This window comes from Sus scrofa, chromosome 16, assembly GCF_054392235.1.
Source record: "Sus scrofa isolate SSC_HxYL_T2T_F1_AM1 chromosome 16, Sscrofa_HxYL_maternal_Yorkshire_Landrace_v2.0, whole genome shotgun sequence".
Classification (NCBI taxonomy): domain Eukaryota; kingdom Metazoa; phylum Chordata; class Mammalia; order Artiodactyla; family Suidae; genus Sus; species Sus scrofa.
This window is the reverse complement of record NC_139398.1, coordinates 87,469,211-87,495,855: the sequence shown is the minus strand read 5'-3', so window position 1 is coordinate 87,495,855 and position 26,645 is coordinate 87,469,211. Positions and strand designations below refer to the sequence as shown.

General features: G+C 53.2%; 1 protein-coding gene across 8 annotated transcripts in view; it reads right to left on the bottom strand.

The window, feature by feature from the left end:
* The window catches only part of NSUN2 (NOP2/Sun RNA methyltransferase 2), a 66,944-nt gene that overhangs the window by 38,808 nt on the left and 1,491 nt on the right, over positions 1-26,645 (bottom strand). For 3 of the 8 annotated variants that reach the window (XM_013982784.3, XM_003359850.5, XM_085001690.1), the window contains exons 3-17: positions 22,583-22,687; positions 17,094-17,199; positions 14,772-14,843; positions 13,960-14,044; positions 12,290-12,482; positions 9,737-9,811; positions 8,380-8,510; positions 7,032-7,105; positions 6,433-6,563; positions 6,022-6,118; positions 4,070-4,254; positions 3,692-3,784; positions 2,874-3,009; positions 2,063-2,143; positions 1,643-1,781 (exon numbers count right to left, since the gene is read on the bottom strand). In XM_013982784.3, coding sequence (XP_013838238.3) covers positions 1,643-1,781; positions 2,063-2,143; positions 2,874-3,009; positions 3,692-3,784; positions 4,070-4,254; positions 6,022-6,118; positions 6,433-6,563; positions 7,032-7,105; positions 8,380-8,510; positions 9,737-9,811; positions 12,290-12,482; positions 13,960-14,044; positions 14,772-14,843; positions 17,094-17,199; positions 22,583-22,687 — 1,703 coding nt within the window. Of the gene's footprint in view, positions 1-1,642; positions 1,782-2,062; positions 2,144-2,873; positions 3,010-3,691; positions 3,785-4,069; positions 4,255-6,021; positions 6,119-6,432; positions 6,564-7,031; positions 7,106-8,379; positions 8,511-9,736; positions 9,812-12,289; positions 12,483-13,959; positions 14,045-14,771; positions 14,844-17,093; positions 19,196-22,332; positions 22,688-26,645 lie in introns of all 8 variants that reach the window. The other 5 variants (XM_085001696.1, XM_085001695.1, XM_085001694.1 and 2 more) reach the window with 3 other exon arrangements.

The following is a 26,645-nucleotide window of genomic DNA, read 5'->3' as shown; positions in this document are numbered from 1 at the left end:
CGTCACTAGGAGTTCCCGTCGTGGCGCAGTGGTTAACGAATCCGACTGGGAACCATAAGGTTGCGGGTTCAATCCCTGGCCTTACTCAGCGGGTTAAGGATCTGGCGTTGCCGTGAGCTGTGGTGTAGGTTGCAGACGCGGCTCGGATCTGGTGTTGCTACGGCTGTGGTGTAGGCCAGTGGCTATACCTCCGACTGGACCCCTGGCCTGGGAACTTCCAGATGCCATGGGAGCGGCCCTAGATAAAAAAAAGGCAAAAAGACCAAAAAAAAAAGAAACATCACTAGAATGGTTTTGGGGGAAGTTTATGAAGCAGAAAACTAAGGCTGTGACGGTAGCTGTGGTGCGGCAGGAACCGCCAGTGACAAGGCACACCCCACCGCCAGGGCTGGTGAAACGACCACGCAAACCTGGCCGCCGGGCGGCCGCTCTCCGGAGCACCAGGACCTGCCCACGCGAGGCCCTCCGCAACGGCAGGGGGCTGGGCCCTGGCACCTGCAGACGAGCCTGGGGCCGGACGGGGAAGGAAAGGACCCTGGGGACGGCCTTGACCCTCAGCACCTGCAGGTACTGAAACCCCCACCACACGCTCTCTGTGTTTGAAGCATAAGGCCTTTCCTTCAGCCTCCAGGCCGCCCCTCTGTCTCCAAAGGCTGACTCAAGAGCTAATGATTAGGAAATACGGTGACAGCTAAACACGAGGTAACACAGTCTCCATCATGCCACGTCCTGCCTCGGCCCATGAACTCATGCCTAAGGTGTCCTGTCTCGTCAGAGCTCTCCCGCACCTGCTGCCGCCTCTCCCCCACCCCCCCTTCCTGGACCAGCTGCTTCCTCTGCTCACGGTGACTGTCTATTCGGAGCTCTCCTGCACCTTGTGTTTCCTTTTGCAATTGCAACACCCCCTCACACCCCTTCCCTGTAAGCATCTTCTTTCCAGAGAGAAGGACAAAGAACGATAACCCCAAAGACCACCAGAAACCATCGCTGGACTGACGGACGCCAGCCTTGACGACTCCGAAATCATCGATGGACAGAGAAGCATATAAACCCCTTCATCAGGAAGCCTGTCTTCTGAGCTAAACCTGTAAGGCCCTTTGCTGTCCCCTCTCAGGACAGGCCACCGTTGTGAGGCCTTAGCCTGCGGTGTCCTCCTTTGCCTGGCAAAGCAATAAAACTGTTCTTTCTCTTCCTCAAAAACTGTCTTGGAGTCTATTTGGTGCAGGTGGACAGAGGCCTCATTTCAGCTACAGTACCAGCTGTGTCTCCAGAAACCCCTCTTAAAATCAAAAATTAAAAAAAAAAAAAAAAAAAAAGAGGCGTTCCCATTGTGGCTCAGCAGAAACGCATCTGACGAGCATCCATGAGGACGTAGGTTCGATCCCCAGCATCTCACTGCCATGAGCTATGGCACAGGCCGGCAGCTACAGCTTCAATTCAATCCCTAGCCTGGGAACCTCCATATGCCATGGGTGTGGCACTGAAAAAACAAAAATAAATAAATAAATAAAGTACAATCAAGAGTCACTAAGAAGAAAGGCTCAGGTACTGACACACAAAAGGGAGAAAGAGCCACCAGGCAGGGAGACCCGCGTCTCTCCCTGTGACGAAGACGAGCTATGACCCACCCGTCCCTGCTTACCCATGTCCTTGGCTTGGTTGTAGGTCTCACTGCTGAGTTTTCTAAAAAATGGGTTTTCCTGGGTTAACAGAATTTTAACATCTTCTATCGATACAGTGATAATTCTTGAATTAATAAATGGATACAATGTATATATTCCCTGTAGGAATAAACAGAGAGGTCTCCATTATGAACAGGAAGTCACCCCCGCCCCCCACTCACTGTGAAGTGAGTGGCCAGTGTCCCCCGAGTCCGGCTGCCCCACCCCCACCCCCAACCACTGCAGCCCCGGCATTGGCGACACGGGTGACACCCAGGACCCAGAGAAGGCTCCTGCTGGGAGAAGCCAGCCTAGCTCTAGATGGTCCAGACTTGCCGGCCAGCTGAGCAATACCCATTTTCGCCCCCGTGGCTTGTGCCGTGCCCCCTGAGGCCCATCACCTCCTGCGCCAACCGGAAAGCACAGTCAAACTCTTCGCCGCTGTTGTTGCGACACCAGACTTTAATCCCGGTGTTGATAACCTGGAAGGGAAAACGGCAGCTGAGACACACGCGTGGGCAGAGGCAGCATCACGGATTAAACCTCTCCCTTCTGCCACGAGGAGACAGGGCGCAGCTGCTGCAAAGGAGCGAAAAGAAGTGGGAAACATTTCATGAGTCGCCTGAGGTTCGCCCCGCCGGCTCTGGTGTGCGGGCCTCCCGCTGACTGACAGCTACGACAGACCTCGGACCGGGACGCTCCGAGTACACGGGAACCCAGACACACAGTCCACAAGCTGGCAGGGGCAAGGACGCTGTCACCATGGAAGCTCCAGTGTCCCCGCAGGGAGGATGGGGGAAAAGGCACAATGTCCTACCACTGTCATGAAGCTGCCTTTGACCCCAGGGGCCTCCAGAGCACGTGGAGAAGCACCTCATTAGATAAACACGCGAGGGGGAAAATGAGCTTTGAGGGGAAAAATGAGCTGGGAAAACCGTACAGCCAATGAAGACAGGGGCCTGAACGTGGAACCTTCTATGGAAACCGGAAAAGTAGTGCCCGCAGGAGAAACAGGGCGCTTGGACACTGCGCAGAGGAGCAGGGAGGGCACATCGCACAGCCCGAGCCTGCCAGCCGCTCAGAGACCACCAGGCAGCTGGGATCCCCCCTGCCCAAGATGGACAGACGCCAGGGCGGTGCCGGGCCCAGCTCCTCCCACAGAGCCCCGAGCAGGTGCGAAGCGCAGGGGCGCCTCGTCTGCGCGGCCGGTACCTTCATCCTCTCGCTGTTGTTCAGCAGCACGTTTCTCAGCTCCTTGGACACCATGTAGAGCTGCCTCTTCTTCCCTTCCGTGGTTCGAGTTAACAAGTTCATCTTTGGGAAAGAAGGATCCAAGGCGTAGAATTTCCTGCAAAGCAGACATGAGAGAGCCGTTCACGAGAGAGCAGTGCAGCACGAGCTTGACATGCGCTCAGCCTGCAGCCCCCGCCAGAGGTCCCTTCTCCCCCGGGGTGTGTGGAGGCTGAGGGGCGCCGAGTCACCTGAGCACAGCAGGTGGTGCGACCTCTCCCCTGAACTGCTGCTCCAGCGACACACCCGAGAACCCCCCCGCGCTTCAGGGATGTTCTGGGAGGATTCTGACCAAGGGAGGCAAAGGACCGCTGTCCAGGAGGCAGCGGAAGAGGGACGGCTCTGGCGAAGAGACGCTAAGCCGGGTGAGGAAGAGACGACCTCAAGACCGTGACCCGCGCCCTCTGCCCGGTTCCACCTGCAGGTGCCACTGGGACCCAGCACTCTTCGTCTCCCAAACCGGGGCTGGGCGGGGAGCCCCGGCCACGGCCCCGGAGCCCCGAGTAACTCCCACTCAGGCTCACCGCCCAGAGGCCTCATGTCGCTGCCTTGACCTCCAGGGGCTCACGTTCCTGGTTATCGCTCCCCTTAAACGGAGGGTTCAGTGAAAACCCTCTGAGGGACACGCAGGGGGAGCGGAGCTCCATGAACACCCGCCGGTGAAGGGCCCCACACAGGCATCCGTGGCTCTATGGCGAGTGTCTCTAAATGAAAAATTAACGAGGCTGATTAATCCTTACTGGATAGGAGGAAATAATGGATCGTCTTCGGGAATAAACACGAACGGGTCTTCTTTAAATCCGAATAACTTCATTTTCTTGGATGGAGGAGGGCTGAGAAGAGGGGGACAAGATAAATGGACCTGGCACCCGAGGGACAGCGGCAAACCCCATGGCACACGGCCTCCCGCGTGCCACCCCCGCCCAACTCCGAGCAGCCCAGGGTCCCAGACACGGAGGCGGCAGGGCAGGGGGTCCCCTCCCCCGAGACAACAGGCAGCGGCATCCACGAGGCAGGTTCAAGCGACACAGGGAGGCCCTGGTACCCCCACCGCGCGTGAGACCACTGCCGGACAGGACAGCGCCCGGGACCCACAGGAAGGTACGCGTGCTTCTTACCCGCACACGCCGTCCCTCTTGCTCCCGTCATTCTCCAGACCCTCAGCTCTTTCAACGGCTTCTGCGTCGCTCATGACAGCGTCCGGTTTACTGCCCAGCACGGCGGGGTCGGGAGGGCTCTGGGCTGTGGGGTCCTCGGGGCTGGGCTGTACAGGCCCCCTCCGATCTGCGGGCTCACCCTGCGGCTGGAATGGGGCGAGCTGTCACTCAGCTGCCTCTGCCGCACTGGGCTCTCAAAACCACCCAAGTGAACAGAGTGTTTTATGTTTAAAAGAAAGACACAGAGTTCCTGTCATGGCTCAATGGTCAACAAATCCAACTAGGAACCATGAGGTTGCAGGTATGATCCCTGGCCTTGCTCAGTGGGTTAAGGATCTGGCGTTGCCGTGAGCTGTGGTGTAGGTGGCAAATGCCACTTGGATCCCATGTTGCTGTGGGTCTGAGGTAGGCTGGCGTCTACAGCTCCGATGAGACGCCCTGGCCTGAGAACCTCCTTATGCCGCGGGAGCGGTCCAAGAAATGGCAAAATAAATAAATAAATAAAATAAAAAGAAAGACAGAATTTGGTTTTTTTGGTGTGTCTTTTTAGAGCCACACCTTCAGCATAGGGGTTCCTAGACTAGGAGTCGAATCAGAACCATAGTCGCCGGCCTACACCAGAGCCATAGCAACTCGGCATCCAAGCCTCATGGCAATGCCGGATCCTTACTCCGCTGAACGAGGCCAGGGATCGAACCTGCATCCTCAGGCACACCATGTCAGGTTCTTAACCCACTGTGCCACAACAGGAACTCCTCAGAATTTTTTTAAAACAAGTATTTTGTCTACATGCTATTACAAGCTAAATTCACAGGCACTGATTCTAGTTTTAACTTCTGGTTTCTAGGCAGGAGCCAATGAGGTCAGCTTGTCTTCATTCAGAAATGCTACCGCCCGGGGCAGAGGAGGACACGGTTGAGTCCCACACGACCCCTGGCACGAGCACATAAGTAACTGCCACCTAAGGGAGGACAGTGAAACTGTCCCAGGGCCCTGGGGAAACCGCTGCGAAGACAGGAGGAAGTTTCCAGGCACCAAGGAAACTCCTCTTGAAAAATGAATGAACTTCAGATCCGGGACAGCAGTATAATTTGGCTTTGAGAAGGACAAAATAAATGGTTTACTTTTGTTAAATTGTAATGTAATTTTATGTAAGATCGAACATTAAAAAAACATAATGCACAGCAGGACTAAAGTTAACAACACTTGCCTATTTCAAAGTTACTGAGAGGAGATCTTAGAAGTTTTCACAAGAAAAAATGGTGTAAAACTACGTATATACAAACAGAATCGTTATGCTGCACACCTGACCTAACGTGACGTTGTAGGTCAATTACATCTCACTTTAAAAAATACTTTAGAACTACAGGTCCCGACCAGGGACAAGGTTGGGAAGAGCGGTAACTCCCTTGCCCAGGACGCGATTGGTGACAAAAACGTCAACGCAGCCCCTGGTGCAAGGACTTTGGGCTGTTGGGGACCCCACTGGCCACATGCGTCTGACCAGGTCCAACGTGATGGAGCAAAGTAAGACGGACCAGGGAGCCCCAAATCGGCCCTCGTTAGGCCTCAGAGTGAAGCATGCAAACACCTTGTTAAAAACGTCCTGCTCCGACTTTGTGGAAATCACATCTAAATATACTGCAATAAATCCCTTTTAAAAAAAAAAAAAAAAACTTTTTAAAATGTGGTTCTGAGAAAACTGGGTGACACGTGTGTGTCGGGCCAGAGCAGGTGCCGAGCTCCAGGGCTCCCTCTTCACGGGGAGCGAGGGGCTGGTGAGCAGGAGACAGACAGACAGACCTCCCCTCCAACACACACACACACTCCTCTCCACCCGCAACATATCCCAGCGACCTCAGTCAGCCTGGGCCCCGACCGCACAGCCAGACCACAGCCGCCGAGCTGCTTACCTTCGGGGGACGCCGATTCCAGGGCATCGGGGACTTTTTCACTAACACCGCCACGAAGAACCCTCCCGTGTTCTGATGGTGTGGTAATATTCTAAGACTGGAGAAACAACACACACACACCACCACTTACCCCTTGTAACTGATCCAAAACAACCTCTTGCTGCAAATGCGCGCGGGACCCCCCCTCACGCTCAGGACGGCCGACGTGCGCGCTGCAGGAGCCTAAAGCAGCGCCCGCGCCCGGAGCGTGGGACCAGCTGGCTTCAAACCGCAATTCACAAATGCTCGATGCCCGCAGCTGCCGGGCCCTGGGAAACCCCACTTGCTGGAACGTTCCCAGCGGAAGGCGGCCGCGCGCACGGCCCAGGCCACGCAGGCCCCGCCCGAGGCCCCGCCGCCCCACCGACCCACCAGCGCTCGAGGTGCATGGCCTGTAGGCTCTCGGGGTCCTTCGGGGGGAACATGGTGGGCCGGATCTGCGTGTGTCTGCCCTGAGGAACGTCATCCCACGCCGGGAACCACTGCCCGTCTCTCGTCATCACCTGCAAGCGAGAGGGGGGCGCGGGGTGACCAGCCCCGCCTGGGAACAGGGCTCTCCTTTCCCTCCAAAGCCAGGAGGACTGTTCGTAAAGAACAGAAAAAGCCTTTATTCCACGAGAACGGACAGCCATTCTATAACGCGGCATTTTCATTTTCCATGGGCGTTTTTTTCTTTTTTTAAAACAAGCCTCGGACTGGTCCTGGTTTAAGACTGAAAAGTGAATTGTTTCGTCTTGGAAACAAAGCTTGAATCCCAGGCAATTAAAAGAAAAAAAGGGAAGCTGTATTTACAGGGATGAGAATAAACAAAGCTGACTTCTAACCGCAGAACGGAGACGGGAAAACCTTCCACTGCCAGAGATAAGCGTTTGTGTAAATCACATCGGCCGTCACTGAACACGGCTCCGAGCCGGACTCCGAGCCGCCTAACCCGACGTGCTGGTTATTCGGTCACCCAGGGGATGGATTACCTTCCACTGCGTGAGTCCCGGCATCCACTTCAGCCCCGGCAACTCGGAGGACACGTCCGCAAGCTCCAAGGCACCTGAGGGAAGAAAAAGAAAAGAAAATCAGGCTGTGCCCATGAAAGAAACCAGCTATGAAAGATCACACACTGGTCAACGCTGTTGACAGGAAAGACCCGGGGAGGACAGACCACAGCCGAGGGCAGACGGACCAGTGGGTCCCGGCCCGAAGCGGAACGTGGGGAGGAGCCGGCACTGCAGGGAGGTGACCGAAGAGCTCGGGGGAACGTGGGGAGGAGCCGGCACTGCGGGGAGGTGACCGAAGAGCTCGAAACGCGGCTGTCACTGACGGTGTGTAAATCCCAGCACAGAAAAGCTGCTGCAGTAAGGGCCCCTGCAGGGCCCTGGGTGCAGCCAGGGCCACCTCCACAGGCGGCCTCGGACCGAGCCCAGGCCAGGGCCCCCAGCATCCGGCCCGCCCTGGCTTCCAGCCACACCACTTAGGCGAACGGGGCTCTGCGCCTTTCTGTCTAACAAACATCCCAGAACCCAAAAGCAACATTTCAAGTGAGCTGTGGAAATTTTTACACCTTCTGTCTTAGGCCCAAGTTAATTTTCTAAAACCAGCCATCAAGACAAGAGCCTCGCTTAAAAACCCTGTGTCCACGGTGGCACCAGCACGAGGAGCCCTCAGCGGGGCCGTTACCGGAGACCGCTCACGGGGACCCCCCCCCCCCCCCACGGATCCCAGGGCCCCAGAGGGAAAGCCCACAGCCTTCTTGAAATAAAGCACCACCAAAAATACGGAGCTCATAACCACGCAAAAAACATGATTCAGAAATCATGTCTTGGAGTGCCCTCTGTGGCTCAGCAGTCACAAACCCAACTAGAATCCCTGAAGATGCAGGTTCGACCCCTGGCCTCGACCAATGGGTTAAAGGATCCGGCGCTGCTGTGAGCGGTGGTGTAGGTCACAGACACGGCTTCGATCCCAACTGGCTGTAGCTGTGGTGTAGGCTGGCAGCTGCAGCTCTGATTCAACCCCTAGCCTGGGAACTTCCATATGCCACGGGTGCAGCCCTAAAAAGCAAATAAAAAAAAAAAAGGGAAAGGAAATTCTGATACATGAGGTAACACGGAGAGACCTGGATGACATCAACCTAAATGTAACGAGCCAGTCAATCAAAATCCCTGGTTTTCATCAGCGATAACCCCCTTTTAGGATTTACAGGCCAATCAGATAAGCAAACCCCCATAAACAAACGTAGAAAAAGCCTACGAGAAAATACACCACGGCAATAAAGGTTCTGCAAAGTCCATGTTCTCCTTGCGAGAAGACTCGCTGCACACACACCTTCACTCTTTTCCAGCAGAGACGCTATGACCGCTTCGTCCTCGATGGGGTTCAGCGAACACGTAGAATACACCATCCTACCGCCCTCCACGAGCTGCTCAGCGCCCCGCGTTGCGATCCGGAGCTGTAAACTAAGGGCCGGATGTCGGGTTATCCCAAGACCGAGCACTCCCACGTGGCACACACATCACAGGCACCTGCCACCGCACGCATTTACTACAAATTTTATGACAGACTAACAGTAAAATACAAAACACTGCATGTAAAAGAAACGCCCATTAAAAAAAAGAAAAAAACCTTTTTAAGGTTCTAAACGAAGTGAGAGTAAACCTATATAACGTGTTCCTTATTTATTTTGCTTTTTAGGGCCACACCCACAGCACATGGACGTTCCCAGACTAGGGGTCGGATCAGAGCTACAGCTGCCGGCCACAGCCACGCTGGATCCCCGACCCGGTGAGCGAGGCCAGGGATTGAATCCGCATCCTCATGGATGCCGGTCGGATTCGTTTCCACTGCGCCACAAGGGGAACCCCATCCACGTTAATTTTAAAAAGCATCTATTTATACAAGTGACCTCGTTACTGTTCTGTTAACCTTTCCCAACATGTCAACAGGCAAAGCTAAAGCTGACCAACAACTGCATTCAGTATATTAGGCAAATTTCACCACTAAAAAGCCTCCATACTTCTATAAATATTTGACTTTTCTTGCTATGAACAGTTTGTATCCCTCAGTACAAGCCAATCCTAATCACAAAAAACAGCAGTAAGTATTTAACAGAGAAATAAAATTTCACGCTGGAGTTGTTTATGGCGAATATTCATTAGTACACTCTCGATCACCCGTGGGTCTATAGTTGCATCATTTTAATATTAAATGAAAAATTGGAATGCAAAGCTCCGTAGAAAGTACAATTAATTAACAGGTTATTTTAAAAACCCCTACGCAAAGAAAAACACACCAGACACCTCACAAATTATCTTGGAGTTCGAAGATTTTCTTTTTCCTTTTATTTCTAAGAACTTACCAAAAACTATTTCTAAGACATCAAAATGTTCAGCAAAATAATTCAATACCTAACAACTGAACACAGGAGAAATACTGGTAAGAAACAGGCATTTCATAGAAAACGCACCTGAAATGCTACAGGAAATACCTATAAAAGGTTTTCCAATCTCTGTGCACCTGAAGTGCGCAGACTCCAGGTGACGACAAACGACGTCTGAGAGAGGAGCCAACGCTCACGCAGGCGACCGTCAGGCCCTGAGGCTTGGGGTCGGGCCGCCGAGGGCCGGCCGCCCCGGTAACTCAACCGCAACGGCGACCGCCCCCGCCGGCGCCCGCGGGTACTGACCCGTGCAGCTGCAAGCTGTTCAAGGTGGTCCACTTCTTCCAGACGTCGATGTTCTTCCTCATGGTGCCGTCCCCGCTGAAAGGCAAGGCGGCCAGGTGACCACAGCGCAGCAAACATGCCCTGGCTGAGCTGCGTGACCCGCCAGCTGGTATTCACCATAAATCACAGTTAGAAAACACTCCACATTCTCACAAACGACAGCCAACTTCTTTAAATGGCTGCGCTTGTGGCACATGGAGGTTCCCAGGCCAGGGGTCCATCCACAGCTGTAGCCGCCGGCCTACACCACGGCCACAGCAACGCGGGATCCGAGTCACATTTGCGACCTACACCGCAGCTCACAGCAATGCCGGATCCTTAACCCACCGAGTGAGGCCAGGGATCGAACCCACATCCCCATGGATCCTCGTCGGGTCCGTTAATCGCTGGGCCACAAAGGGAACTCCAGTGGCACCACACTGGGAACTCCCTACAATACATTTTCTCCTTCTGTTGTGGGGACACCCTAATACGTGACATTTTCTAATTATACTTCCGTTTTAATTTCATCAGGAAATGAAGATTTGCAAAGGAAACCATGCTCCCTAAGGACAGAACAGGGGGTTCCCGCTGCGGCTCAGTGGGTTAAGGACCCGTCACTGCCTCGAGCTGTGGTGAGGGTCTCAGATGCAGCTGGGACCCCACAGTGCTGTCACTGTGGCTGTGGAGTGGCCAGCAGCTGCAGCTCCCATTTGACCCCTAGCCTGGGAAGTGCCATATGCTGCAGCTGCGGCCCTAAAAAAAGAAAAGAAGAAGAAAAAAGGAGAGTGTAATATGCTTCCATTTGAAAGAAATACTAGCAAAACTAGCCTTCAGACCTAGGACACAGAACCATGAATACACAGAAAACACTTTGATCCTGCTACTCAGAAACCTGGCTAATCACAGTGGGACTTTAACCCGAATTACTTGAATAATGACCAACTTACACTCACAAAGGAGTTCCACAGCAATTTCAATTAAACCAATTTAACATATTTACCAAGATTTTTCTATATCTGAGTTGAAGATTTTTTCATTTTTCTACTTTTATTTAATGGTGATTATTTGCACATAAATTTCATGAGAGGTAATGAACTAATCTTTCTGTCCACATCTAATTTTTTTCTATGCAGATTTTTTAGAGACAGCCCCGTGTCTGCTGGCTTTCTGTGTACAATGCAGTCCTCACTGATGCGCGCTTCGCATGACCCAGAGCTGAAGGGTCTGCAGGATGGAAACATCCCCGGAGGCGCAGGCTTTCGGCCTCGCTTACGCCCTAGCGGCTTAAGTCCTGATCTCCTCTGCTGACCCTTGCAGCTCCCGAGGCCACACTCTCACAGCACGATTTTTCCAATCAAAAGAACACAGGGGCAGGAAAATCGCTGATCCAAACGAAAACTAAAAAACTCCAACCTCGAAAGAAAGGAATACGGCTCATGACCGATTTCAACGTTCGTGAAGGAGAGTTTTCAAGTATCTGACACGCGGTCACACCCAGTGCTACTGAGCACTGCCACCAGCATAAACCCGCCACTTGTTTAAACAACGGAATTTCATGCTGCTGTCTTTTGTCTTCTCAGGGCTGCACCCACAGCATATGGAGGTTCCCAGGCCAGGGGTCGAGTCGGAGCTGCAGCTGCCGGCCTGCACCACAGCCACAGCAACATGGGATCCAAGCCGCGTCTGCGACCCACACCACAGCTCACGGCAATGCCAGATCCTTAACCCACTGAGCAAGACCAGGGTTCGAACCCGCAACCTCACAGATATTACTCAGGTTCGTTAACCAACTGAGCCAGGATGGGAACTCCGATGTAACATTTTTACACACTGTGTCTGGTGCTAACAAAGTCCTGTGGCAGCTTCTGTGCCACAGTCTCAGTGATGCCACGTGTTCAGAGAGCATTAAACACCAGTGACGCCAACACCTACGTCACTGCCTCTGGGAACTTAACAGCCTTCATCAATTCTATTCTTTCTGGAAAAACTCAGTTATTCGGCTATACCGTGCAATTCTTTTATAGGTCAACTCTAAAAACCTAAAATGTAAACTTTGAGAACAGGTACGTGTAGCAGTTCACACAGAATGCACTTCCCAGAGGCCGAGACCTCTAAGTCCCGCTGAGCTGACTGACAGAAGGCTCCCCGCTCCCCGCAGACGCCCAGGCGAGCGCAGGATCCTAGGACTCGTGTTTGACACGCTCAGCAGGAGCAGGAGCATTAGCAGCTGGGCTGAGCAGGTCAAGCAGCACCCACATCCTGAAAGGCCCAGAACGAGGCTCCAGGACGCGACCTCCCTCTCAGGTACCTTCTTGTGTCTCTTGGAAAGACCATCAAAACCTGGGCTCTCGTTCTGTATGCCGTCACGGCCACGGTTCCCCTGACGCTGAGCTTGTCCTCTGACCGAGGCTCCCACTGCCCCTCTTCACACCCGTGGCCCTAAGACGCACCTGCGCTGGCGTGCGGCTTGCCTTTAGACTACCTGCGATGGGACCTGGGGTAGACCCTGGGCCCTCAGGCCTCGCCCCATACCTGCAAGGGACGTCGCACAAGATGCGGTCGTAGAAGAGGACCTCCTTGCGCCCGTTCACGTCCATCTGGAGCCGGGGCAGGCAGGCGGCGTCGTGGTTGACCACCATGATGCAGGGGCTGCTCAGCCGCTTGGCCTGGTGCACCAGCAGGTAGCAGCGCTTGTTGTCCACGTCATTGGCGATGACAAAGCCCTCTGGGGACACGGAACCGCGGTGTGAGGGAAGGGGAGCGTTAAGGGAGGGAAGAGGTCACGTCTGGCCGGCAGGGAGACCAGCAACCCCCTGGACCTAAGGCTGAGCTTAAGATCTGCCAGAACTATGCAAGTGGGCCAACGAGGATCGAGTTCATGGTCATTTACGAGGTCAAAACTTCAAAATTCACCTGCTCAACAGTTATTTACCTTGCACCAGTGACTGTGCCAAATGACTTTCCTCTCATTAGCAAGCATTCGTTAAAAAGGAGGGTGCGGGAGAGAGATGGAGAAACACAAGAGAATCGCCCAACAAGTATTTAAAAGGGGCCCGCGTGCTGGGTGGGGGCTCCAGTCTAGACTCCGCAAATCAGACTCCGGGCTGGGGGTGAGGGGCCCGGGGTCAACCTGCTCCCTGGGAGCCTCTGAGCTGCAGCCCAGCCGAGACCCACTGCTGGGACGCTGGCTGAGCGACACACACCCCCCACTCAGAGAGGCAGACGGCACACTTGCCTAATGACATTTCATGATCAATACGACTCTTAAAACAATATGAAACATAAAGTGTTAAAAACAGGAAGAAGCTCTTTATACTACCAATTTTGGAAAAAATAATCGAAAGTAGGGAAGAATAAAGAAAGCTTTTTAGAAAAATATTTATCACGGTTTAAAAGGGGACTTAGAAAAACACAGCTAACCAGCACACCATTAAAGCAGAACTAGAGCCAGTTAGCCTAAACACAAAGTAGGATGAGACAAAGGTAGATAAAATATTAAAAGACACTACAAACAGTATTTTTCGGAGTTCCCATCGTGGTTCAGCAGAAACGAGTCCGACTGGGAACCATGAGGTTACAGGTTCGATCCCTGGCCTCGCTCAGTGGGTTGAGGATCCAGCATTGCCATGAGTTATGGTGTAGATCACAGATGTGGCTTGGATCTTGAGTTGCTGTGGCTGTGGCTGTGGCTGTGGCTGTGGCTGGCAGCTACAGCTCCGACTGGACCCATAGCCTGAGAAACTCCATATGCCACGGGGGCGGCCCTAAAGAGACAAAAAGACCAACAACAAAAACAAACAAACAAAAAAAAGACCGAGTCATATGCCATGTCTGGTAATGTCACCTAACTTACCTATTAAATTAAATGGTGGTGGGATTTAAACCTGGGGAGTCGACAGCAGCTCTTACCCACACGCTCCTGCCTCTCACGCAGGTAGTAAACACTCAAAACAGAGGCCCCAAGGTGAGACCATTACCACGGAAAAGTCAAGCCAAAATCTATCTACTGTGGCTTTAAAAAGAAACCCCACTTGTTTTTATAGAAAATCCAGGTAATTCTAAACCACAGGCCCCTCCCCCGGCACACGCACGGGTCTGAGGACGAGGGACGGTGGTGAGCACAGCGTCTAGTTCTACCTTCAGAGGCAGAGCCCATCCACGGACACAGCAGGCACCTGCAAGCCGCCCCCTGCGGCACCCACCTGGGAAAGGGACAGTCATGTCGGCGTGCAGCATCTCGATGAGCTGCGTGGTCTTCGAGCCAGGTGCTGCGCACATATCCAAGATCTGGTGGAAAAGCGAGGCAACGGCCCATGTCTTTCTTTTAAGAAATCAATCATCCTACATTTACTTTAACACAAGTTAAAGTTACCTTTCCATTTCTTTTTCAAGACCTAAACATATTTCTTTATAGAATGAATCTAGAGTGTTACATTTAATTTACAGAAATCTCGTAATGGGTAATAATGTCCCCAAACTACGGAAGGATAAAGGTTCTCCTCCCACAAGGGACAGGAACAAAATGGCCCTAGAGACCAGTGAAAGTGATAAATTTAGGGACGGTGAGCAAAGATACTAAATGCAGGAAGCACGGTAACCCGAGGCTAAGGGGCAGAGCACGCCGGGTCCACGACTCGGCTCAGCCGCTGATGACTAGCTCGTGACTTCAGGCGACAGTGACAGCACCTGTTCTCACAGGGATGCGGGGATAAGAAAGCGGATTCATTCACAAAAAGAACACGGAACGATGCCCGGCGTTCACCAAGCTCGGGAACACTGAGGGGTCATCTGTGTCCAGGAAACCGGTCAACTTCAAAAGGGAAGGAAAGCGCTATCTCAGCTGTGACCACGCAAAAAGCACCTAAAATAAAACACATGCCATTCTCCACTTTACCCGAAGAGCAAAAGGGGAGAAAAAGGAGGAATGACATGAAGAAAAAAGGGCCTCAACCAGCAGAGACACGAACGCGGCGAGCGGCCTGCCCACCAGGCCCTCCCGCGCGGGGCACAGTACCTTGTGGTGGGGCTGGGCGTTTAGCAACAGCGGCGGGATCATGCTGACGGCTTCTTGACGGCTGATGTTCCCCTTGGAAAAGAACATGTGTTTACGACTCAGCAGTGACATGAAACGAGGCAGACACTTCTAACACGGGGCGTTACTGCCAGTGCAGCAGGAAAAGCCCACATCATCACACAGAGAACAAAAAAGTGAGCCCCATCATATCAACGGGAAACAAGATGGATTTTATGCTGGCGGATAAACGGCTGCCATCTGAAGGCTGAGGAAGAGTGACCATTAAGCGCAAAGGCTCGTGTCAGAATATCGGAAGGCCAAGCACAACACGAGCTGGTAAGAGGACGCAGCGGGACCAAAGGCCACGGGCAACAGCAAGAGGCAGGCGTCCAGCCAGGGTAGCCAGCCCAGGACACGGGTCCCTGCTGCAAGTCTTCCCCGCCCGCGGAAACCCGAAGACGGCTCCTTCTCAGTGCCCGGTTTCAGGGACGGCCCACGCCCGCTCCGGATTCCCAAGAAGCACCTCTGAGGAGGATGAAGACACCGAACGCTGCTCGCATCTCCACGCACGGAAGACAAGCAAGCAGCGCCATTCCTCACTAAGGCAACCGCCCCCGGGCCTTCGCTGGTGCGTCCCGTCGGGACACCTGCTAAAACGGATGACTCTTCGGACTCAATCGCAACTAACAGCTTAAGACTGCACGCTCGGCTGTGCTGCAGCTCTGATTCGAGCCCTAGCCTGGGAATCTCCATATGCTGCTGGAGAGCGGCCCTAAAAAGCCAAAGAAAAAAGCGCGAAACCATGAAAACATCGACCGAGTTCTCTGGCGGTCAAGATGTTAAGGAACTGGCGTCACCGTTGCGGTGCAGGTTTGATCGCTGGTCCAGAAATTACTACCTGCTGCAGGTAAGGCCAAAACCAAAAACAAAACAAACAACAAACAGAAACACATCAGCTACCAGGAAGCTTCTGCTCCGCTACCAGCTGGGTCTGCTGGCCTTGGCGAGCGGCCATCACCCGGCCTACGCGGGCCTCCCTGACCCCAGAACCGGGGTGCAGACCTCCGCTCACACCTGTTCACGTCCTAAATGCTCTTGGCGGCTGAGAGTATCTCATCCTGCTGACTCCTGATCAAAACCCTGGAGGGTTCCTACAACACGCACCCCAACACTAAACTCCAGTGCCCCCGAGCTTTCAAAGCTTTCAAAGCTGCCCACACACGACCCCCACACACACCTGTGTACCCCCCAACCCCTCTGCTCTGCTCAAGTTCAAACCTACATCATTCTCTACAGCTGCCATGTCCCTGCCTGGCCTTCTGATTAAAAGCTGAGCCAGAGCACTGTCCTGGGGGGCCCCAACACAGACCCGGGGACCTAGCGGTGCTCAGCTCCCTTTATCCCTTACCGTGGGGGAGGGGAACGAGGCCAGCAGGAGCCCAGGTTACCTGTAACCTACATGGACAGAAAGCCACAAGGAGAGGAAAGAGCTGTGGACGGAGCAGAGGTTAGACCTGAACGAGCTGAAGGGTTTCTAAACTGGTTACGGCTCCAAGGATGTTCAATATAATCCTGTTAGCTGGACACAGAAGCTCAGGGTGAAAGAGAAGCACAGACCCCCGGACACACAGAGGCTTCCTTGGCTAGAAAAAGGCGATGAGGAGACAGGAAGGGGGAGCTTCTGATTTAAATGAGAGACTCCTAAGAATGCCAAGAAAATTAAAAGGCGACTGCAAAGCTTAGGATACCTGAATTTTATGAGCATTCCATCACATACAGGCTGAGGGCGCAGCTATTTGGTGAGGAGGATCTGGGGCTAAAGGCAAGGCGTTCAGTGACTGAACTACAATCCAGCAACTTGTGATGGCCAGGGAGCCACGAGGGCGAGGACAGGTGTCGTTTTAGGAGAGCCGAAGCTGCCGCAGCTGGGTGGCGTTTGTGGGTTTGGCCAAGGTGGGGCTTGGCACTTTAATGAAGGGCAGAACAGGGCCATAAAAACGCATCCCCGTTTTCTGTGGGAAGGACACGCGGCACCTGCGCCTCCGAAGGACTGAGAGCAGATGGAGCCAGAACATGCGCAGCCCACTGAGCTGCTGGGACACGCTAGCGGTGCCCCCAGGACATCTCAGCATCAGAGGAGCTGAGCAAGAGAGCCGCCATGTAAATACCCAGCCCCTCGAGGGGCAAAGGCATGCCAAGGTGGGGTCTGGGTGCCTCGTCTACCTCGTCACCCCCAGGGCCAGGAGGGCCGAGATGAATCCACGACCCTAAGGCGCCTTTAAAGTGTGGAGGAAACCAATGAATCCAAAGAAATCTACTCACAGATTCAGTTTCGCTAACCAGAAACTGGTGGAACTTTTCCAACTGTGGAGACTTTCTCAAGATTTTTCGACTTAAATTTGTGTGCCAGGCAAGTTCTTCGGGATACCTGACCAAAAAGAAAGTCAAACGTTTATGGATTATACATACATTTTAGAGTGGTCCCGTCACAACTTTATGCTTGTACACGTCATAAGCCCAATGACACACCGACTCTGCTCACAGCCACGAGCTCGGAGGACGGTCGGCAGCAGCTCGTGGGGTCCCGGGGACACCAGGGCACGCTGACCACGAGGACAGCAGGACAGGCGGGGTCCCGGGGACACTGGGGCACGCTGACCACGAGGACGGCCAGTAGCACGCGTGGGGCCCCAGGGACACTGACTGCGAGGACAGTCAGCAGCACCACACAGGGTCCTGGGGACACTGGAGCACGCTGACCACGTGGAGGCCCTGGCAGGACAAGCCTGGCGGCTGTGAGAGCTCCGCACAGGACACTGCTGAGCAGTTACAGTGCTCAACGGTCAGGAGCACGAAAAGGCCGAGACCACAACTCTTCTGCGCATCCACTAAGGCAGGTTAATGGCACGAGTTCAAGAGAGGACCTAAGACGACAGGCGACCTAAAGCGCAGATGCCACAGAATCAAAATAATGCAGTACAGCAGGTTCTGCAACAGCTGACAAAAACCTGAAAACAATCTTATTAAACTAAATTTCCCTCATTTCCAAAACAAATCAGTGCAGTAAGTACTGAAACATTCCACATTCCAGAGAAGCGTGGCAACCACCCAGGCGTGCATCTGAGCTCCCAGGCTGCTGCTTCTACGGGCCCGAGAGTGAAGCGCCTCCTGCCATTTCCGAGCAGGTGTCAGCGTTTCCTCTAAGTGATGACGTCACAGGTTAGGAAACGAGTGCTTTTTTATCGCAGCTTTTGCACCTGTCCCCGAGCTCCACCTGCACAAGCCAGCGCCTGGAGAGGACACACAGGCCACGGCTGACGCCAGGCCCCGCAGCGACCGGTCTTCTGCACTCACTGTCCAGGCTGAGGGATCAGAGTGAGCTCAGTTTAACAACGCAGGGTCACCACAGGTCCAGGTGTCAGACTGCAGCTAAGGTGACAGCCAGGAAAATGAAACTGGAGTGTTTAAACCACAACACATGTGACCGCTTTAGAACTTGAAAATAGGCAGGGCCAAGCTGAGACTTAAACTCTGAAGCCACTGCTCCACCGTCACGTTATTACGAGGTGGGTCTGAAAGGTGCCTTCTGCCAAGCAACGACCACTACTGCAGCGGGCTGAGTCTGTTCAGGGCACTCTCCAAACGCCCTGGGGCTTCGCTTCTACTGCTCGTACCTGGGCCCCTCCTCAATATTTAACCTGTTTCAAAAATACAAAACCAAAGGGCAATCATACTTACCAGCTAATTTTGAAAAGTTTGGCTTTCAAATTTCAACACTCCCCACGCGCCCTCCCTAGCAGGCAATGGCTCGGACTCGCTCGAGTTGGCTCCAGGAGCAGAACCGCACCAAACCGGCCGCCCCTCGGCGACCTCGGCTGGTGGTCAGGTCTGATTTCATGATTCCCGGCTGCCCTGGGCTGTGTGCAACCAACGACAGCACACATGCCAGCTGCCACCTCACCAAGCCGCCACAACAGCTTCTGATCCCAGTGCTGCCTGCCTCTCTTCCCTGTGCGTCGCTTAGGTTCTTTCTCAAAGAGAGACAGCAAGCAGCCTAAGGGCAGCAGCACCTCCTCAGGCGACTTACAAGCGGACTTTCTAGCAGTTAAAACGTAAACTGACTATCACAAGATTAAAACTGTAAGTAATGACGGCTGTGACAAGCTTTTAAACTTAGAACTTTCAAACAGTTAAACACAAAGACAGTTAAAATGAAAAAGTGTGCTTCTTACATAGCCTAAAGCTATGTAAGAACTTTTTTTTTGGTCTATTTAGGGCCGCACCTGCGGCATATGGAGGTTCCCAGGCTAGGGATCTAATCGGAGCTGTAGCCGCTGGCCTACACCACAGCCACAGCAACACGGGGTCCGAGCCGAGTCTGCAACCTATACCACAGTGCTCGGCAACGCTGGATCCTTAACCCACTGAGCGAGGTCAGGGATCAAACCCACCTCATGGTTCCTAGTCAGATTCGCTAACCACTGAGCCACAACGGGAACTCCTGTAAGAACTTTTTTGAGCTAACAGATGTTTATGAAAATCTTTGCAGATGTTAACATCAATCTTAAAAAAAAAACAGCCTATCTTTAATTTACAGTTATGTAATTCAGATTTTGCTCTTGAGTCATTCAAGTCCTACTTGGAAACTTGTCATGCCTTTCAAGAAGAAATTAAAACCACCCTTTCCCCTTTATACCTCAAAATTTCTTAAGGGAAAAAGGCTCTGTAAATACACACAACAGCTGTGATAAATCATCTTCAATCCAGACTTTACAATGACAACGAGGTGTGTTCCCAACAGCTGATTCTCAAAAAAAGGCTTTAAAAAAAAATGCTTTGGGATAATTCCTTACAGTTCCCAGTCTATGAAAAGGGAGAAATAAAATCTGCCCAAGTTATAATTCTTACACATAACATTCCTCCTTGCACACCTGGTTCCCCAAAATATTCCTCCTTTGTTATATTCCACCAGATACCAAAAGATTAAAAAGAATACGCTATTTTGAACACAGCAAACCACCCAAAGTCTTGTTCGTTTCTGCTTTACCTGCTTTGCTGATTCACAGGTTTCCACACTTGACAAGTGGTTTTGATTGATTAAAAGCTTACATAATAAAACGATCATGCGACTATCCCTGATAACGGAAAAGGCTGAATGTTAGGAACCCAATACACACAACATCCAATGCGCTGCTCACAGCCCTGCTGTGTGTTCACGCAGTAACATGAAGAGAAAGCCTGGCTGTTCCTGGAGCGAGTCCCTGGCGTCCTTTTCCCACAGGGCAGGTCTGGGACGGACGGGTCCTAGACCCACACCCGAAGTTCAGCCATCAAGAGGGAGAAACAGCTGTTAAATGTTAAAAGAGCTGATCAAACAGAAGTGTGATGTAGCTTGCAGGGAACATCAAAAACAGTGAGGCCGATTCCTGTGTGTGTGGGAACCCCGAGAAGAAAACTCCAGCAGGCCACGCTCGGGGAGGCCTGTCTGGCCCACAGGAGGCGTGCTTTGCAGCCCCTCCTCCTGGACCAGGTGCAGAGAACGGGGCCTCCTCCTCGGAAAGGCTGGTCGAAGGAGGAACGGGCCACGTGATCAGACAGAGAAACGTGGGCCAAGACAACCTGGAACCTGCCTCGGAAAGTATCAGATGACCCCTACTTCCCAGGACCGTCAGTCAGGTCTCCAAACCGCAACCCGAGAGAGCGGGTCAGTCTGCCTCCCAGGGACTGTGAGCGAGGAAGAAGCGCACCGCACAAAGGTCGCCTCACGCAGCGACGCTCGGCCCAGCAGCCGGGAATCACGCCTCTCCCACTGGCCTCTGGGCAGTGGACACGCAGCCAGTGACCACCAACAGCCACCTGGCCCCTGGGAGCTCCGCCTGTCCTCTCACCTTCAAGCGTTTAAACTCTGATGAAAATGTTTAATTTGAAAAAAGAACACTGAAATCTGGGGGCCTAGTATTACCAGTTTATTACTGCATCCCAGAAACACATCCCATGACGGTGACATCTGGTTCTGATCCGATTTTAGCGTCTGACCACAGAGCAGTCATTCCAAACGGAAATCTGTTCAGGGCCGTGACAGCCAAGGGCCGACGACCGAATGACAAGGAACAAACCCACAGCCCATGACTGATGAGAACCCGACCTGGGTTTGTGATTCCTAAAGGGCACCGAAAAGGAGGAAGGGCAACAAACCCTCCCTCAGTCAACGCTTCAGACGCTGCCAGGAAATACCGGTTAAATGATCACCTTTTTACAGCAATCATTTAAAACGGGTTGCTGTTTGCTGAGAACGCAGTACCTCGAAGCTGATAACTGAAACGTGGAACCACAACAAGTTACTTTAACGACGCCCCTATTTATAAACAGCCCAGGGCTTGGCACTGCTTTTGCGCTTGAGTGCGCCAGGCGGCCTACAGACACGAGGGGCTGCCCTCACACATCCGAGCCCTGAACTGGACCACACAGACAAGGAAGCCACGGGACACGGACGGTCAGTAAAGACGGCAGGGGCGTGGCAGGCACGGCAGGAGTCTGCTTGGGCCCTGGAGACGGCAGGCCGGCCTGGCTGAAGCAGTCTGGCCGAGCCTCTGCCAGGTTAAGGGCTAAGACGTGATCTCTAATCATGTGATTCCTGCTCGAGTCGTACGACTTGAGACGATGTCACGCTGTTCAAAACGGAGTCACAGCAGCCAGTGCGAACCTCCACGACTGCCCGGAAACGTCCAGGGGTTGGTACTGTCTCAGAAAGACTTCACGGGCACAGAAGGGGCAACGGACGGAGAAGAGACCCCACCCCCCACCCCCGGCTGGAGCTGCCGCCCCCACTGATGGACTCCAAAACACCAGACTGGGGCTTCGAGGCTCGTCGCCATGGGATCTGATGCTGTGGGGCTGAGGAGCTGTTCCAGACAGACAGACCCTGCTGGAGGCACTGTCAGAGCAGAAGGGGACTGCCTGCTCCCACTGGTCTCAGGACTCAGGGCAGGACGGGGCACCCTACTCATGCCGAGACAGGTCCTTCCCAGACCCCTCTTCCAAGTGGTTCATGACCCCGTCCCTTTTCCTATCTGCAGGACTAACGTGTTCCTGCAGTGTTGTCGTGTGCAATAAACCACGTGACCTGTAAAGTGAGTTCTGGCTGCACTCCATTCAGCCCCATTCTGAGATTCCTGCCAGGCCTTCCCGCTGGGCCCTGCAACAAAACAGTCCGTCTGTATGTAGCAGTTTTGATGTGAACACAAGGGGTTTGAGTGAAAACGGTAACAACGTCAAGGAAGCAAAGCAGCTGGACTGATTTGGAAAAATTAACTGAAATCGAGACTTCAGGGGAGTTCCTGTCATGGCTCAGTGGTTAATGAGCCCGACTAGCCTCCATGAGGACGTAGGTTCGATCCCTGGCCTCGCTCAGTGGGTTAAGGATCTGGCGTTGCCGTGAGCTGTGGTGTAGGTCACAGACGCGGCTTGGATCCTGCGTGGCTGTGACTGTGGCGTAGGCCGGCAGCTACAGCTCCAACTCGACCCCCTAGCCTGGGAAACCTCCATAAGCCAGGGGTGCGGCCCCAAAAGGACAAAAGACCAAAAAAAACAAGAGTTCAATACAGAGCGCTACAAATCACATGAGAAAGCTTGCATGTCAACGTAAAGCTACAGCGAGAAAAAGCTGGTTCGGAAACAGAACAGGAGAAGGTCTGAAAAGGAGACTGACGTTCTTTGCTGCCAACGGCAAATGCATGACCAAGAAACAGATTCACGTGACAAAGACTAAACCCCCCAAATACCCCGACAGGATGAAGCTTCATTATACCTACCAACTCAGGGGCTGCGGGACTTCAACTTTCTGACCATCCACCTCCAAGTCCTCCAGTTCCTTGAAATACTTGTTCTTCAAGCAATGGAGAATCTCTTTTGCGTGGCTATTAAAAAATAAGCAAGTTTCAAATCAATCTGGAAACCTAATTTAATACATTTCATCTTCCTGTAAATGTAAGATCCTAAGTGCTTTAGAACGAAAACCATCTTTACGTGAGGATAAGACCTTCTTTTATCACTGCCTTTTTACTCTATTCCTTCAAAGCTTAGACAATCCTCATTGTTTAATTACTAAAAGGTGATAACCTCAATATACTCCTGCAGGAATTCCCATCGTGGCTCAGGGGGAAACGAATCTGACCAGGATCCATGAAGACACAGGTTTGATCCCTAGCCTTGCTCAGTGGGTTAAGGATCCGGCTTTGCCATGAGCTGTGGGGCACGTTGCAGAGGTGGCTCAGATCCCGAGTTGCTGTGGCTGTGGTGGTGACCGGCAGCTACAGCTCCGATTCGACCCCTAGCCTGGGAACCGAAAATAAACAAATCAATAAACAAACAAACGACTGCATTCCTTTCCTCCTCAACAGTCCTAGAGTTCGATTTTCACTTGCAGGTCATCTCCACAGAATCTCACTGAAACCATGTGCTGACACTGACACACCCAAGGCCCGTACGGCAGAAGCAAAGTGATGAACGGAGACGTCTAAGCTTGTTTTGCAGAAGACTAGGAAAACCACAGCTATGAAAACAACACGCTAAAGGCCCCGTCACGTGGCACAGGTGCACTAAAGGATTAAAATAACCCAGAGTAAACTTTAAACGTCTCAGGCTAAAACCCTCCACCCCAAATCTGCACGTGACCCACGAAGAGGCACAAAGGACAGTCACGCCTGCACGGAGACCTCTTCAAACTGACCTTCACTCTCCATCCCTCATTTCTGAGCCCCTCCGCCCTTCCTCCCTCCCTACCGCCACAGTGAACGTGCCCCTCAACAGCTGACAGGGAGAGCCGAGCACTTCCTGTATCCCTGCTCGGATGCCCTGCCAAAAAAAGCCTCTTCTCCTTCTGCAAGAGGCTGCCTTGGTATCTGGTCTTTCCCACTGCACAGCAGGCCCACTTGGAGACCCAGATGGGACGGCGGCCGGGATAACTGCCCATGCCCTGCCCTCCCTGCAATGGGGGTGGGGCAGACAACCCGTCCTAGCAGCTGCCTCGTCGACTCTGCCTGGAAGGCCCATCCTCAGGACCTCTGCCCCAGCTCGGCTGGCAACCACGGGCACACGGCAGTGGCACTTTTTGTGGAAGAGAGGCTCCGGAAGAGATGCCGCCTTCTGGCTGTGTGTCTCAGTAGGTAGTTCTGAAGCCTGTTTTCTCTCTGCCTGTACTGCCCCTCGTTAGAGGGCGCTGGTACCGGGGAAGGCGACCGGCGAGAAAGGTGAAAGGATCAGTTGTTCTCAGAGACACTCCCAGATGTTCCAGAAACTGAGCATAGTAGAAACTCCTAGAAACCGACAGCTTAAATGTGGTCCCGAGTCTGAGCGGAGGCTGGCGAGTACCTCTGGAAGTGAGGTGTGTGCGCGTCAGGCAGCGGGCCTCCCTGTCTATCACCGCGGCTGGCACACACTGAATGTGGCCCATGGGGGCTGAGGGTCGTGGCGACCACAGAAGACCCCTCTAAGAAGTCACCTCACCAGCGTCTTCTGACCAAGAAGAGAAGTGGCACTGTTTCTTCCCAGGGGACCGGGGAATTTACGGAGGCAGCCAGCTGAGGCGTCTGCTCCTGACCTGGGACAGCCTCGCAGGGAACCACTTCTAAAGGAACATTTTTTGGGGGGACCTTCCATGTTCATGAGGAAGCAGCTGGTCGTGGGAGCTCATCAGAGGCTCGCTCTCCTGAACTGTGCTGGCACCAGCGAGGGAGCATTCCTGCCAACGCCACAGCGTCAGAGCTTCACCAGCAACCCTGGAGAGACCCTGTTTGCTGCAGCCACCTGGAAAAACCACCTAAAGCAGGAAATGCAAATGGTCCACCGAAATGGGCCAACGGGGAGACATTCACCAAAGCCGGAGCTCGTCCCGCCACGAGCCCAGGAGAAAGCAAAAGATGATATTCTTTCGCAACACTGCCTGCTGGCAACACCCTCTAAACCCGGGGGGAGCAGTGGTCTGGGAAAGGATCTTTGAGTTGCAACATCTTGCAATGACTTTTACTTCGTAAAAGAGAAAAGCGATGAGGCTCCTCAGGTACAGTCGTTCATGCTGTTGCATCAACACAAGACCACTCAAAAGAAATGTCAGGTCACGGGGCAACAGGGAGAAGCCCAAAGAAAGCCCGTGCTGCCAGAGCAGACAAGGAAGGAGGATGACTCCCTGGTATCAGCTAAGTTCACCCACCCCACCATCTCCTCACAGGGGAGCAGAGGCAGCCGCCTCTGCACCTTCACCCTGGGACACCCAAACCCCGAAGGAATGGTCTTGCCTCTCATACCCAGCAGGACACTCCAATCGGGCAGGGGGCTGCTCAAACCCAAGAAGGGCAATGCCTCTTGCAGCACGTGTCTCGAAGAGAAACTGACTCGGCAGAACAGCCTCAAGGCAGGTACACATGCAAACACACCTGCAGACTCATTTCCAACATCTGACTGGTACACCTGCAAGAACACGCCTTCACACCAGGATGCGCCTAAGGAAACAGAACACTTCCTCCTCCGTGTGTGCACGCAAACCCCAACCCGGGGAGATATTCAAACCATCCCTAACAAATTCCTCGTTTCTGAGCAACGCAGAATGGTCTCGGGAAAGGCAAGACAAGAGGCCAACAGGCTTCACGAGGCCACTCCAGGAAACCCAGGGAGGGTAGGAGCTGGCCTAGCGGTCCCCGTGGCTAATTCAGGATGGTATCCAGACCACTCTGGAGACAGAAATAAGCCTGGCCACTGTGGAGACTCCTTGTGACCAACTTCACATATTCTGAAGTCGTGCAGGATGAACGCCAGTCACTGATTAGAAATCACATCATAGCCCTTAACCTGGCAAAGGCTCCCCAACACTGCCCTGGCCAGTCCCATCTGCTGGCCCTAAGGCCCAAGAAGATTCCTGCTGTCCCTGCTGCCAACCTCATGTTTAAAAAGGAACTGACCCAAACCGGATGGTCAAACCATCTTTCAGAAGGGCCTTAAAATACACTGACTACCAAGAGACCGGCGTCGGCTAGAACGGACTCAAGCGTGGCAAAGAAACGGCCGCTGTAACAGCCCTCAAGTGAACAGCCTGCAGGCTGACCAGAGCCTAAGAGCTGGGCCCATCACCTTCCTCAGGTCGCTGGTGCACCGCGACCTCATCCTTGGCCCCAGCCCCTTTCTCCTTCCAGAAACACACGTGGATGACAACCTGCACCCTGGAAGGATCTGCGCTTCTCTGTGGGACCAAGAGCCAATGGCCCAAAGGAAACACAGGACCCATCTAGTGCAACCAGGTCAGTGTTTCGCCATGTCAACTGCACTTGGACGTGCAGCCAAGCCGTTGTACCCTGGGACCATGGCCACCCTGAGATAAATATTTTTCACCCAGGAAAGCAGACAAAAAGGCAAAGAGCCTCGAGACAGAGAATCACAGGTACGGGCTTAGGACCAGCAGTACCACCGGGTGGGGTGGGGGACGATGCTTGTCAGGAGGACCCCCTTGGAAATCGAACTGCCCCCGTGGAGGCTCAACTGGCCCAAACTGACAGCCTCCAGTTTAGATGAACTAACACTTTGGGTGAAGGCCTTAGCAAATGTACACCGGATACTAAACCAGTGCTCCACTATCTCCCGGGGGGAACAAGGAGGTCACGAGTCACTGCACATGGACAAATACCACCAGACAAGTGGACCAAAACACAAAGAACCGATACCAGCAGGCCAGCTGGTCACAGGACATCTGTAATCCTTCTGCCAGCAGAGCTTCCAATCCATAAGGGATTTTCTCCTCTTAGTTAAACGGCCCACATGCACCGGTGTTTCCTTGAAGCCCAGTCATACTGATTCTTCTGTTTGAGCCCATGCCCCTTAACCTTCCTG